At 35.9% G+C, this 14,965-nt stretch overlaps 1 protein-coding gene across 4 annotated transcripts in view; it reads right to left on the bottom strand.

The window, feature by feature from the left end:
• The window catches only part of SLC9B2 (solute carrier family 9 member B2), a 65,441-nt gene that overhangs the window by 6,499 nt on the left and 43,977 nt on the right, over positions 1 to 14,965 (bottom strand). For 3 of the 4 annotated variants that reach the window (XM_038582000.1, XM_038581999.1, XM_038582001.1), the window contains 2 exons: positions 5,648 to 5,756; positions 2,586 to 2,722 (listed from right to left, as the gene is read on the bottom strand). In XM_038582000.1, coding sequence (XP_038437928.1) covers positions 2,586 to 2,722; positions 5,648 to 5,756 — 246 coding nt within the window. The remainder of the gene's footprint in view (positions 1 to 2,585; positions 2,723 to 5,647; positions 5,757 to 14,965) is intronic. The other variant, XM_038582002.1, reaches the window with a different exon arrangement.

Here is a 14,965-nt window from a genome sequence, read left to right as displayed (position 1 = left end):
AGAAAGTCTCATGAAAACTTGTTTTCTTTTATAGGCAAAACACAATATTATCAGTGCACATGGCAAAATAATATAGTAAACAATCTGATTATTCCCTTATTCTACAGAACACAATGTTAGCCTCTAGAACGATGAAACAGGAAAGAAAATATCATGTGCATGAGACGCATGGCAGAGACTACTAATTGCCCACAAGTATCTGAATACACTCTTCTATAATAGAACTCTTCAGTTTCAGCTGGTCACATTGCTGTACAAATAGAGAGTTTTTTAAGCCTTCTTTACAACTAGCTGAAGCTATGTATCTATGTTCTAGCCACTGAGAGGTGAGAAGAAGTGATAAATGCTACTAGTAGCCTGTTCTGGAAAGAAATCAACACGTGAACTTTTTTCTCCCCACCCCTCTGTAAGAAATGGTGAAAGGTGGACTCATGGATGGAAGACACACACTGAGGGTAATGGTCACCCTGCCAGCTCTGGATTGCCCAGAGAATTTATTGAGGACTTTCAGTTATAGCAGGTTACCTTGTACCATAGCTAATACAACATTTCAAGAATTCTTGGCAGGAATTGCACATATTATGATGTGTGTTTGTATGCATGTATGTTTTGGGGTTTGTATGCATGCTGAGTTGTGATTTAAAAAATATTTTTAAATATTTTATTCATTCATTAGAAAGAAAGAGACAGAGAGACAGAGAGAGGGCATGAGCAGGGGAGGCAGAGGGAGAAACAGACTCCCCACTGAGAGAGGAGCCCAAGTTGGTGCTTGATCCCAGGACCCCGAGATCATGATCTGAGCCAAAGGCAGACACTTAATGGATTGAGTCACCTGATGTCCCAATATATTTCTTACAGTATTACATGATTTAAAAAGTTTGAAAAACACTAAAGTAGAATAAGTATGTAAGAAAGTTTTGTTTCTTGTGCAGTGACAAAAAGAGAAAAAAAAAGTACAATACTTCACAGTACATACATTATTCAACACATTCTAGATAATATTTTCTTATTTTAAATTGGCTTTGATAGCAGGAGAGTGCCACGTCTCAAATTTTAATGTTTCAAAACACATTTTTCATACTAAAGCTATTAGAGTGATTATTTTGATATTTACCCACTAAGGTTACCAAAGGTAGTGAGGAAGCTGAAGGCACTCTGAGGGAGAAACTCTTCTACTTATTGTACTACTAACCTCACGGTATTCTTATCCAGTGTCTCAGACTTCTTTGAAAGTCTGTTGGAAATGAAAACAACTCTGGAATAATGCCATAGCCCACAGCCATACAAAATCTGGCATATAGTTACACAGCATAAATATCCCTAAAGCTTCCTAAATTAAAAACATCTGATTTGGGGGTGTTTGGGTGGCTTAGTTGGTTAAGCATCCAATTCTTGATTTCAGCTCAGGTCATGATCTCAGGGTCATAAGACTGAGCTCCATCTTGGGCTCTGCACTCAGCGGGGAGTCTACTTGAGATTTTCTTTCTCCCTCTCCTTTTGCCTCTGCCACCCCCAAAATAAATAAGTCTTTAAAAAAAAATCTGATTTTCATTTCATGAAACAGAGATTTGCATGTTTAAACAATTGCAAAATAATCAGGGAGGAGACAGTTAAATCTTGTTTGCTATAATTAGTTTGAAAATAAAGACTATAATCAGAAATATACTACATTTACAACAAATAATAATCTATATAGTTTTAATTTCATTAGTAATGAAATTCTACCAAATACATGATTAATAATTTCAAGCACATATCTGTTCATGCTTATTCATTATAGTGAACAATTTTGGGGTCAATGTATGTGATTGATACATTTGACAACAGGTTTAGCTAGTTTGAAAAATTTATTATCAACCAATAATCTAGGAAATCAATAACGTATTTCCTCAGTTTTTTTTTTTAAGATTTTATTTATTTATTCATGAGAGACACACACAGAGAGAGGTAGAGCCATAGGCAGAGGGAGAAGCAGGCTCCCCGGGGGGAGCCTGATGTGGGACTTGATCTCAGGGTCATGGGATCACTACCTGAGCCAAAGGCAGACACTCAACCACTGAGCCACCCAGGTGTCCCTCCCTGGTTTTTAAAAAATCTTTCTCCTTTATATATAAAGGCTGTAGTCAGGCATAACAGATTATCTATCATACATTGAAATATCTCCAAATACTAAGATGGTCCATGCTATTTCTGTTTCACTCTCTTTTTGGAAGATACTAAAATGAAAAGAGTTAACAGCTATTTCTCTGGGTGATTTAAAGGGCTCTGACTGATGAAAATTCCAAACTCTTCCTGTGGCTACTGATTTCTAGTTAGTGTAGGGAATTCTCAGATTTTTAGTTGACTTCAATAAAGCTGATGATCTAGATAAATTTAAATAAGCCATCATATTTAGGAAATCAATATGCCCAAAATAAAACTTTTAAAGAGTAGATTAGTATAAACCTTTTCATAAATCAAACTTAGATTAAATTTTTTCCTAATGTAATTATTAGGAAAAAATTTGAATAAGCCCTCTTATTCAAAATTTCAAGGTATCATATAGACATAGGAGTTAAAATGCTAAGCCATCCTATCATCTTTACCTGGACTGTGGCCTTCGGAAGCCATGCAAAAGAAATAAATATCTTTTCCTTTATATTAAAGCCAGCAAAACACACCATCAGAAAGGTAGTCAAAATTCGTATCAATACTGCAATGCCCAGGACGCCAACACAAAGGCCTGCAAGAAATGCTTTCTTTTTAGACATAATAAAATAGTGAGAGAGAAACTGAATTTCATGGTTGTTGATTCAAAATACTATCAATTGCAATTATCTAAATATATCAAAAAATTAAGAAGACAAAAATAGGCATAATTTATCAAAATGGCAATAACAAACTATTTGTTTAAAAGAAGGTATTTTTCCTAGATTAAATCAGAAATTAATTAAACATATTTGATATATATTATAAAGGAGATTTGAATGTTATTTCTCTTATGCTTTACAGCAAGAACCAAACTTTTTTTCTGTGTGTTAATTCAACATGAATTTATTAAATAACTATGCATGACAGGATTTGGACTAGATATTGGGTATACAAAAATGTATAATGTACAGACTTTGTTTGCCTCTGTAAGCTTCAAAGCTGGAGGAAAAAAGAAATATAAACAATGAATACTATAGTACTATAGGGTAAGTGCAGTATGAACATACTGATAAGAGGTCACAGAAGAGGAAAAAGTTGGTATTTTCATCAAAATGGTTGAGAATTCTTTACAGAGTATAAACCCGAGGTGATATGAAAAATATTTATTAGCCAGTATGGAAGCAATCAGCCAGAACTGGCGGGGGACTGACCAATCAGAATAGACACTGGCAGTCTACACCTGTTTCACCATATTGGTGTATACACTGACTGCCCATTAGCCAGGTTGACACAGCTACTTTATTCCATCCTTTAGAATCCTTTGCTGAGAAAGATCAGTTCATCTTGATTGGCAGAATAAGGACTGACTAGAAAACTGAACCTGAGAATGGCACAGCTAAGGTGACTGCTAAGGAATAGGGTGATTTTCTAAGAAGTAATATTTGTTAAATGTTTACTGTGTGCCAGGTTCTGTATTAAGCTTTAAGTGAATTCATTAATCTTTTAATCCTTACAATCTGTTGGGTAATTTTACTTATTTAACAGTTGAAAAAAGTGAAGTTTAAAAAGGATAAATGGCTTTCTTAAGCTCAAAAGGCTAGTCAAACAACAGATAGACACTGCTGGAGGATTTATTGTGAACCTGCAATATGGCTTGTGTTGTGTTTTTTTTATTGAAGGATATTGCACCTAGGATGGACATTTCAAAAGTATTTGTTGCCTGAAATATAAGAAACAAAAGAGATGATACCATTCTCAGGAGGGAGCATTGAAGGTTTGGGGAGAAGATGATTTACAAGTTTGGAACATATTGAGTTTGACGTTTTGTGAGATTTACACTTAAGTGGTCATGTTCAATCAGCAATTAGGTACATAGATTTAGAAATAAAAATTTTGGAATTATGTAGTTTATAATCAAAGCTACTAAGTGTAGATGAGCTCTGAAAAATAACATAGAGTGAGAAGCATTGAAGGCTTTGAAGAACTTAGATGAAGAACTATATGTAGTGTAAGTGAGGACTCAAAGTGCACTGAAAAATATGAAGTTTCAGAATTCAATGTAAAATGTGTTTTAAAGAGGTCAATAGTATCAAATGCTGCTGGGTGATCAAGTAAAGAAAAAAAGAGACTGATAAGTATTCATTGTATTTAACAATATAACCTTGGTGAGAGCAGGGTCAATTGTGTGATGGGCAGAGGCTAGGCTGAAATGTATTGAAGAAGAGAGTGAGAGTTGAAATGGAAAAGGGAGATATATTTACCTTTTTGGAAAAGTTTGAACAGGGGAGTAAGAGGAAGTGTGGCAGGTGAGGGCGTAAGTTAAATGGAAAAAAGGAGATTTTATATACTTATATATACACACATATAAAATCATGGTAAAATATACACAACAAAATTTACCATCTTAACCATTTTTAAGTGTACACTTTAGTAGCATTAACTTAAACATTCACATTTTTGTGTAACCAAACTCCAGATTTTTTCATCTTGCAAAACTGATCTATTAAAGAACATTCTATTTCCTCCTCTCCCAAGTCCCGGGCAACCACCATTCTACTTTCTGTCTCTATGATTTGACTACCCTGGATACCTCATATAGATGGAATCATACAGTATTTGTCTTTTGGTGACAAATGTCCTCCAGGTGCATCCATGTTGTAGCATGTGTTGGAATGGAAATAAATTATTTTTTTATTTTTATTTTTTAAAAGATTTTATTTATTCATGATAGACACAGAGAGAGAAAGAGAGAGAGAGGCAGAGACACAGGCAGAGGGAGAAGCAGGCCCCATGCAGGGAGCCCGATGTGGGACCTGATCCCAGGATCCTGGGATGAAGGCAGGCGCTTAAACCGCTTAAGCCACCCAGGCTGCCTAGAAAGAAATTATTTTAAGACAGGAGAGATTAGAGTTTGCTTAAATTCCAAAGAGGAGAAAACTGTCACATGGATATCTGAAGATACATGAGGACAGGGGAAGAATCTATGTGTGAGATCAAGAAGGAGATAGCAGAAGATGGGATTCCCAGTAAAGATGGACAAATATGGAATGAGTGGAAAGGAGAAAATAACAAGTACATGTACACAAAAAAATTTTAAGTGCAGTGTTATGAAATCAAAAGTTTTAATATGATTGCTTTCAAATGTATGAATAAATAAATGCATGAATGAAAAAAGAAACATTTTTGTTCCATGGGTGTATATTATAGAACTGATGAGTTATCTTTACAATTCTTGCCCTTCATCAGAACGAGTCTAATTGAATATTTTTATCCTTGAAAAAAACTTTTAAGACCTGCATTTTTTGGATAGTAGTTAGCAGTGTTACTTTTCTTTACAATGAATAATATTAATGGTATAAAATCTATGCCTGAGATTGACAAATATTATTTTCTGACCTACTACTCTAAGACGCTTAGATTATTAGCTTTTTATATAATTGTGACAAATACCTACCAAAGGTATTCCAAAGGTATTAACAAAAGTTAATTTTAGCAAGTGCTACTTGGAAATTCTTACCTACAGTTTCTGGTCTGAGAGATGCAATAGATACTTCTGCTCCGATCAGTCCAAAGAGAAGGGGCTGAAAGATGTACCAGGCACCTGCGATAATTTTTTCAACCTCTGCCTAGAAGAAACACACATATACATATCCCACACAGATTTTTATTATATGAAGTTACAAGTTCTAAGAATTTTACTAATTTGAAATTTGAGTCAATTTGACCTGAGCCAGGCTTTATTTCTGTGACATCGATAAATAAGAGGTTGGCTAAAATAAAACAAAAAATTATATAAAGATATTTCCAACATAGTTATTTTATGAGGTGCTTTAGAGTTGTTTGCAAATAGATGATAATGATAAAGAGTCTAGTAATTCTGTTAGACTCCTCTTAGGAGGACTTCTACTTGTGAATATACAATATGTATGTGTGTACATATGTAATACTTAGTATTATTTTATAGCTTAAAATGTTAATTTTCATTCAACAATACGATTTAGACATCTTATAATAGTAAATATATCTAGATATACATCTAATTAGCTATATAGTAATCTATGGTATGGAATTTTCAGTATATTCAATAATTTCTTTATTGATGGCCCTTTAAGTTGTTTCCAATTTTATCTTTTTATTTTATTTACTATTATTTTTTAATTTTTAAGTTGGAATTCAATTTGCCAACATATAACATAACACCCAGTGCTCATCCTGTCAAGTGCCCCCTCTCCAATTTTATCTTTATAAAAAACAGTTTAAGGTGACCTCAAATCATGCACAAAAATATAATTCAGGTATAGTGAAGTGCTGTGTTTATTAATTTATAACCCCTTGTTGGCTCTGCAGAAAATGAAGCTGAGCCCTTTAAATATTTCTCCTTTGCTACCTGGCATTATATTAAATTTTGTCAGTAGAGGGTGCTGAAGAGATATTGCAAGGAAGATGCTCTTCCTGATTTTCAGGGCTCCTCACAGTAGGATCCTGTAGCACACTTGGGTTTCTTCAGTACACAGGTGGCTTCTGCAGTGCTGGACTCCTATAGTGCATGGCAGACAGCACCACCGAGTGGCCAGAAGCTGCCCCCAGCTTACTGCAAGGGAGTTTCACAGCCAACCCAAGGGAGTTGGATTGCACCCTAGAGGGTGAATTTCCTGCACATTGGAGTATAGATTTCCAGCAAATTGTCCAAGCCAGGCACCATAGGGGTCTTTTCTACCATCCAGTGAACAAAGGCTTTCTAACAAGATCTGGAATCTGAGGCCTGGGGGTGGGAGTAGGTGGGTGGAGTGGAGAGATGCCAGGGCATGGCTCAATCTCAGCCCTAGGAGTTTATAGTTGCTATTTCTATATTCCTCAGGGGTCTTTTACATTTTACAAGCCAATCCCTGGTTATCTAATCCCCTGGTATGGTTAATAATAAATTTTCCCTATTCCAGTTACTAGGTGATTTCCCTTTCCCCATAAGATCCTAACTAATACAAGTACTAACTTTATAACACATACTGAGAAATCCCTAAAAAAAAGATAGACACAATTAGGGTAGCACGACTAGAATGTCGTGTGGCAAAAGAAACCATAAGCAAACAAAGAACAATAAGATAACAAACCAGGAGAAAATATCTGCGCTGTGTATAACAGAATAAGGAGCAATATCCAAGCAATAACAAAAAGGCATAGAGCCTAATAGAAAAACGGGCAATGCATACCTACAAGTAATTCACAACTGAAAAAACACAAATCACCAAAAAATATAAAATGCTAAAATTCAGCAATCAATGAAACACAAATTAAAATGATATGCCACATTTTTTTGGGGGGATACCATATTAGAAAAAAATACTAAGAATTTTTATAATGTTAAGTACCTGCAACTGTAAGGAAACTCACTAATTCTTAGAACAATTAATGGTGCTTTTTTTTGGAGGGCAATTTAGCAGTACTCATTACAGTATCTAAAATTTTATACTAAACAAATTTTTCTAATCAACTAATAAGAATCTATATTTTTGGACAACACTTTTGCATTTATAATTACACGTCTTTGAGAATCTGGTTTTCCATATCTATTTTCAGCAGTTTAACAAAAGATGATTACAATGTGTCTCTATTTTCTTTTTTTCTTATTAATTCTGGTATGTTTATTCCGATAAAGATTCTATTTCCTCTTGGCTTATAAATGTTGAGTGCATATGTGAAGGGGTTGGTTGATTTACTTATATTGTTCTATTCTTACATCATGTAAAGAATTACATTTTTACATCATAAGGAATCAGATAATAACTTAGGTTCAAATTCTGCCACCTGCTAAATGCAAGTCACTTTTCTCTCAGCATCTTATTTTTTCTCATCTGTAAAATCAGAGGTTTATATTAGATGACATCCAAGATCCTTTATCATTTACTGCCAATGACTAGTTCTACCAAAACTTTCTACAAATCTTTAAATTTTACTTTTTAACTTGGCTTTTAGAGTACACTGTAGATAAAACTCAGACTTTAGTTGATATCCACGTTAGTGTAGAATAAAAATCAGCTCTATTATTCCTAGGTTACTGAGCCTTTTGTTGCCATGACTAATTATTTAAGGGAAGGCCTCAAAAATATTTCACATACTCAGAACTTCAATGAAAGCAAATGGCCTAAAAAGTTTTCTCTATCAAATAGTTCTTATCTCTAAACTGTAGACAAAGGTCACCATTTGTTTCTTGATTGTAACACTTTGGTTGAACATCAGACATGGACTTATATACTGTAAAACTTAATAATGGGTTGAGTCAAAATGTATCTTCTTAATGCTTTTTCATAACATCAAAACTAAAACGAATGTGCTTATAAAGAAAATGGAGTCATCGAATAGGCTAAGTGTAAAAGAGACAGGGGAATGAAGACTATGTTGCCCACACTGAATGTTAGGGCTACTTTACACATTTGTTTACACTAGTAGTAAGAATCTTCAAAAACATAAATCACTTTTAGGGATAGACAAAAGAAGAAAATGATCAGAAACAGAGTTTTTATCATGACTTCAATATGTACTTAAGCTGATACTTCCCTTCTCAGAGAAAAGAGCATTTCAAAATTCAGAAGGTTCAAAATATGTCAGGAAAACCATCCCACAACTACAAAGGTCATAGAAGCAGTACTGGATTTGAAAATAGATAAAACAATATGACAAAGGCTTTCAAAAAGTGAGTATATTTGAGATAAATATGAAAAAATTGTTCTTAGTTCTTTCACTGAGTTGTGGGATTACACTGACCTAATAATCGGTTGGACTGCAGGCAATTCTGGCAAAATTATGACAAATGCAGAAGAACCAAATGCTGTGTTTTGGTTTATAAACAATCTTTTTTCTATCCCATACTATAGTTTTTCAAAGACTAGTGTGAATGGAAGTCATCAAAGTTTCCCTTTCCCTGCCTGTAGCTAATGTGCACTCACCATAGGCAATAGCCTCTCCCTTGATTTCCCTATTGCTAAAACTACTCTTTTAAAAAATATTTTATTTATTTGAGAGAGAGAGAGCCACAGAGAGAGCACAAGCAGGGGGAACAGCAGAGGGAGAAGGAGTAGCAGACTCCCCACTGAGCAGGGAGCCCTGACCTGGGGCTTGATCCCAGGACCCCGAGATCATAACCTGAGCTGAAGGCATATGCTTAACTGACTTGAGTCACCACATGCCCCTAAAACTACTCTTTTATGCTCTATCCCAAATGCTGTGGTTCCCTTTAATTATTTGTTTTTTTATCCTATCATTTATGAATTTAGAGACTAATTTTAAAATTATGAAGCACAGCAGTATGTTTTTAATATACTTGGTATATGTTATTCAAATAGATGTCAAAAATATAAAAATGTTCCCTGCCCAATAATGCTACAGTTGTATTATAGATTAGTATACTTGGGAGTCAGGTAAGCCTGAGCTTAAATCACAGTGCCACTTTCTAATTTTGTGACTTTGGACATGTTATTTGTGTCTTTCTGATTTATAGTCTCTATAAAATGGAAACGGTAATATTTTTTAAGGCTTTTGTGTGTGTGTGTGTGTGTGTGTGAACATAAATGAGAATATCCACGTAGTGCCTAGCATAGAACCATACAGACTGGCAAAAAAAAATTTATTAAAAAATGGGCAGAAGACATAAACAGACATTTTTCCAAAGAAGACATACAGATGGCCAACAGACACATGAAAAGATGTTCAATGTCACTGATTATCAGGGAAATACAAATCAAAACTACAATAAAATATCACCTCACACCTGTCAAAATGGCAAAGATTAACAATACAAGAAACAACAGATGTTGGCAAGGATGTGGAGAAAGGGGAACCCTCCTGCACTGATGCTGTGTATGTAAACTGGCACAGCCACTCTGGAAAACAGTATGGAGGTTCCTCAAGAAGTTAAAAATAGAATTACCCTATGTCTCCAGCAATTGCACTATTAGGTGTCTACTCAAAGGATACAAAAATACTGATTTTAAGGGATAAATGCACCCCAGTATTTATAGCAGAATTATCAACAATAGCCAAATTATGGAAATAACCCAAAATTCTATTGACTGATGAGTGGATAAGGAAGATGTGGTATATTCACGAAAAAGAATGAAATCTTGCTATTTGCAATGACGGGATGGAGCTAGAGAGTGTAATGCTAAGCTAGATAAGTTGTCAGAGAAAGATAAATACCATATGATTTTACTTATATGTGGAATTTAAGAAACAAAAGAACAAAGAGGAAAAAAAGGAGAGGGAGGTAAACCAAGAAACAGTCTGTTAACTATAGAGAACAAATAGGTGATTACCAGAGGGAAGGTGGGTGGAGGGGATGGTTGAAATAGGTGATGGGGATTATGGAAGACACTTGTGATGAGCACCAGGTTATGTATAAAAATGCTGAATCACTATATTGTACACCTGAAAATAATATTATACTATATGTTAACTAACTGGAATTTAAATAAAATCTTTAAAAAATTTAATTACCAAAATCTGATTAGAAAAAGAAAGATGAAAAAAAGTTATTAGTTCCCTTCCCTCTTTACCCATTACAGTATAAAATAATGAGTTGATTATGATTTTTGAGGATTTTAAAAGAGGTGACAACAGAAAAACATTTACCTGTAAAGTTCAATTTGAAAAATCTTATTATAAGCATTTTTGAGTTTTTCTGTTGAATAAATGAAAGGAAATAACCTAAAATATTTAAATAGTTTACAGAACTGTTGGTTTCAGGTGAAGGAATTGCAAATGATTTCTTTCCTTTTTTTAAAATTTGAAGAAAGCTCCACACCCAGCATGGAACCTAATGTGGGGCTTGAACTCATGACCCAGAGATTAAGACCTGAGCTGAGATCAAGAGTCGATGCTCAACCTACTGAGCCACCCAGGTGCCCCTCTTTCCTTTCAGACTTTTTCCCCTCCAAAGTTGAAAAATGAGCATATATCACCTTCATACTCAAAAATAAAATTAATTTTCTTTTAAAAATTATGGTTGTGGTAATTTACTTTTCTAATGCTGAAAAAAGGGCAGCCCGGTGGCTCAGCGGTTTAGCGCCGCCTACAGCCCAGGGCGTGATCCTGGAGACCCTGGATCGAGTCCCAGTCGGGCTCCCTGCATGGAGCCTGCTTCTCCCTCTGCCTGTGTCTCTGCCTCTGTCTCTCTCTCTCTCGATTAAATAAATAAAACGTTTAAAAAAATAATGCTGAAAAAAGTTGTTACCATTAAGAAATGAACAGTTTGTAAAATGCCAATGCCAGGCAAACTTCCCAGGTGTTGGACAAAGGTTCACAACTTGAATGTAGCAGCATCCTTCACTAAAGTAAAACTTTGATCTTGGTCCTGGAGCAGACAATAGATTTGAGTGCTTCAAAGAGCAGGGCACGGTTGTCAGCAGCCCAGGAGAGGACTGAAGACAGACAGCAGTGAGTCCACAGAGAGAAGTGAAGGAGGAAGCACAGTCCTTCAGTCTAGAGCTGAGATTACACAGAAGACTGACCAGGGATAGGTGATAACTGTGCTTCAGCTCACAAGTAAAGTGAAGCCATGGAAACAAATGTTTTGATAAGATCAAATGCTTAAAAGAAATGAGGGATGATGAGTACCCAACTTATAACTAGGAAGTTAGTTGACTCTATAGCTCTGCCCTTATTAAATGTTAGGTTACCTGAAATCAAAAAGTAAAATTGAATAACATAGGTGCGGCTAGGAAAGAAAAAAAGACTTGAAATAAGCCTTATAACCAAACCTCTTGTAAGACAGCAAACCCAGGTGTGCAACTAATACATAGAGCAGGGTTTGAAAGGGACTTTCTCTTTTCCTTCAAAGCCCAATACATCTAGGCTCACTTCCTGTGTCCTCAATACCCTTCTGTAGACAATGCTCCAGGCAGCTCTTATTATCCCTCTCTCCTCTGAAGCAAGACGATTCACTTTTACTTGTCCTAACTTAGTAATCACATCCTTATAGGGAGCCACTCATCTGAGTGTTCTTTATTCACAAGAAAATTCTGTCTCTAGGATACCTCTGCAGAGATTCACTCAACTGAATTTAATTATATACTTAACCTCAAGCTTTATAACCGTCATTTATTTTTCCAAATGGCATTATTTTAAGCATAATTATTTTGAACAGTTGTTTCCAGGTTGTCTAAAATGATATATCTGCATTTAGTTAGGTCAGCTACAGATAATTTCTTCATTAAACAGAATAGCATGTGCTCCTGTCAAGTTCAAATTTATAAAGATGTAACTTGAAATTAAAGTTAGTAAATGGCCACCAACTGATTTCCATCATACATATCGAGAAATAAATAATTTAATAACCTTGAAAATCAGTAAGAAAAAACAAAACAATCTTTTAAAAAATGGGCACAAGCTTTTGAATGGTTTAGCAGGTATAGGAAAAGATGATTAGCCTCACTCATAAAGAAATGCAAATCAGATCAATAATGAAATACAGTTTTCACCCATCATATTTGCAAAATATCTGACATTTTTTAAAAGATTTTATTTATTTATTCATGAGACACACACACACACACAGAGACACAGGCAGAGGGAGAAGCAGGCTCCATGCAGGAGCCTGATGTGGGACTCGATCCCGGGTCTCCAGGATCACGCCTGAAGACGGTGCTAAACCGCTGAGCCATGCAGACTGCCCCAAATATCTGATTTTTAATGATTTCTTCAGAAAAACATCCCAGGCAGAGAAGCAGGAGACCTTAGTTTTGTCTGGTCTCAGGCATTCAGCTAGATAGCTATCAAATCATTCTGAACACCTGTGAACTCAACAAGCAATCTAAGAAAAGAATTGCTGTAATTCTACAAAAAGCAAAGTAACCACTTTCTGCAAGGTAGGAGGTGCTGAAAAATTAATCCCAGGCAATATATGGGAAAGATAAATAAACTGCAGGGGGAGGGAGCCTCTGTAAACTGCTACTGGAAAGTGATAGAGCAGAGAACAAAATTGGAACTTTTACAAGTGTGCTCTGGTGAGGGACATCCCCACCTGAAAGGTGCTCAGGTAGCCAAGAGGGGTGGAATGCTAGGTGAGACAGTGTGGTCTCAGAATCCCTGGGTCACAGAAAGAACAGGCTTGCCTGAGTTCAGCAGAGTTCTGGAAGCCGGCTACAATTAGCCCAGGGATGGGCTTTCTGCTAGGGGTTGCCATAAACCACAAATCATAGCACCACTGGGTGACTGCTCTCTAAGCAGGGCCTCAACAAGTGGCAGAACTGCAGCGAGACCCCCCTGCTACCCCACCTCCACCCCCCCATGACACTGCCTCCCCACCCCCCACCAAGGGGGAGGAGTGGTGTGAGTGTGCTCTGCAGGAGTCTGCAAAGTTTGGAGACTCCAAATGGAGTTGCTGCCTGAAAAAAAATGCTCAGTCACAGGCTAGATGAACACAGAGAGCAGACAGGAGCCAAGGAGATGAGAGTGATTGACTGCTTTTCCTTGAGGGTGCACTGAGGAGTGGGGGGAAGTGAGCTTTCAGGTCTGGGGCTGGAGACTGGGAGGCTACCATTTTCATTCTCATTAACTAAAGCTGTATGGAAAGCCTTCAGGGAACAAAAGCCACACAGCGCAATCCCAAGCTGCTTGCTTAGACTGGCCACCTGACAAGGGTAGTATAATTCTGACCAGGGCAAAGACACATGAGAATCAGTACAACAGGCCCCTCTCTGAGAAGATCCAGCTCAGACCAAGTTTAAGGATCATACAGAACTGCAAAACTCCAGGCTAGGGGGAAATAGTATATAGAATTCATGTTTTTTTTTTCCTCAAGATTCTTTAATCTTTCAATCTTAATTTTTTTCCTTTTCCACCAATTTCTTATTTTATCAACTCTTTTTGTAAGTCTTATTTAATTTTCATTTTTACAGTTACAGCCCATCCTTTCATTGTATTTAATTTTATTTTTGTATATATATGTAAGTTTTTCTTTCTTTACAATTTTGGGATGTAGTTTCTTCTAACAAATAGACCCAAATATACCTAGAATCTAGTGTATTGCTCTCTTCTGTTCACCTATCTGATTATATTCTCTCTCTCTCTTTTTTTAATTTTAATTTCTTTTTTTTCAGTTCAAGTCTCTTCTGGTTTGTTTAGTGTCTATCTCTCTGGTGTCATTGTTGCTATTTTAGTATTTTGTTCTTTCATTCATCTATTCTTCTCTGGACATAATGACAAGATGGAAAAATTCACCTCAAAAAAGAGAACAAGAGACAGTACTGGCTCCTAGGGATCTAATCAGTATGGATTAAGTAAGATGTCCTAATAAATAAGATGCTGGAAATATTTAGAATAACAATTATAAAGACATTAGCTGGGCTTGTAGAAAGCATACAAGACACTAGAGAATCCCTTTTTGGAGAAATAAAAGAACTAAAACCTAATCAAGTTGAAATAAAAAGGCTATTAATGAGATACAAAAAAATGGAGGCTTTAGCTGTTAGGATAAATGAGGCAGAAGAGAGAATTAGTGATACAGAAGACAAAATGATGGAGAATAAAGAAGCTGAGAAAAAGATAACTACTGGATGGAATATTCGAGAGATAAGTGATACCATAAAGCAAAACAATATTAGAATAATTGGAATCCCAGAAGAAGAGGAAAGAGAGGGAGGGGCAGAAGGTATATTGGAGCAAATTATAGATGAGAACATCTCTAATCTGGGGAAGGAAACAGGCACTCAAGTCCAGGAGGCGCAGGGAATACCCTTCAAAATCAATAAAAATAGGTCAACACCTCAATATATAACACTGAAGCTTGCAAATTTCAGAGACAAAGAAAATCCTGAAAGCAGCTTGGGACAAGAGGTCCTTAACA

The sequence above is a fragment of the Canis lupus genome, chromosome 32, assembly GCF_011100685.1.
Source record: "Canis lupus familiaris isolate Mischka breed German Shepherd chromosome 32, alternate assembly UU_Cfam_GSD_1.0, whole genome shotgun sequence".
Classification (NCBI taxonomy): Eukaryota; Metazoa; Chordata; class Mammalia; order Carnivora; family Canidae; genus Canis; species Canis lupus.
The sequence above is the reverse complement of the archived record's forward strand: the minus strand, read 5'-3'. Positions and strand labels throughout refer to the sequence as shown.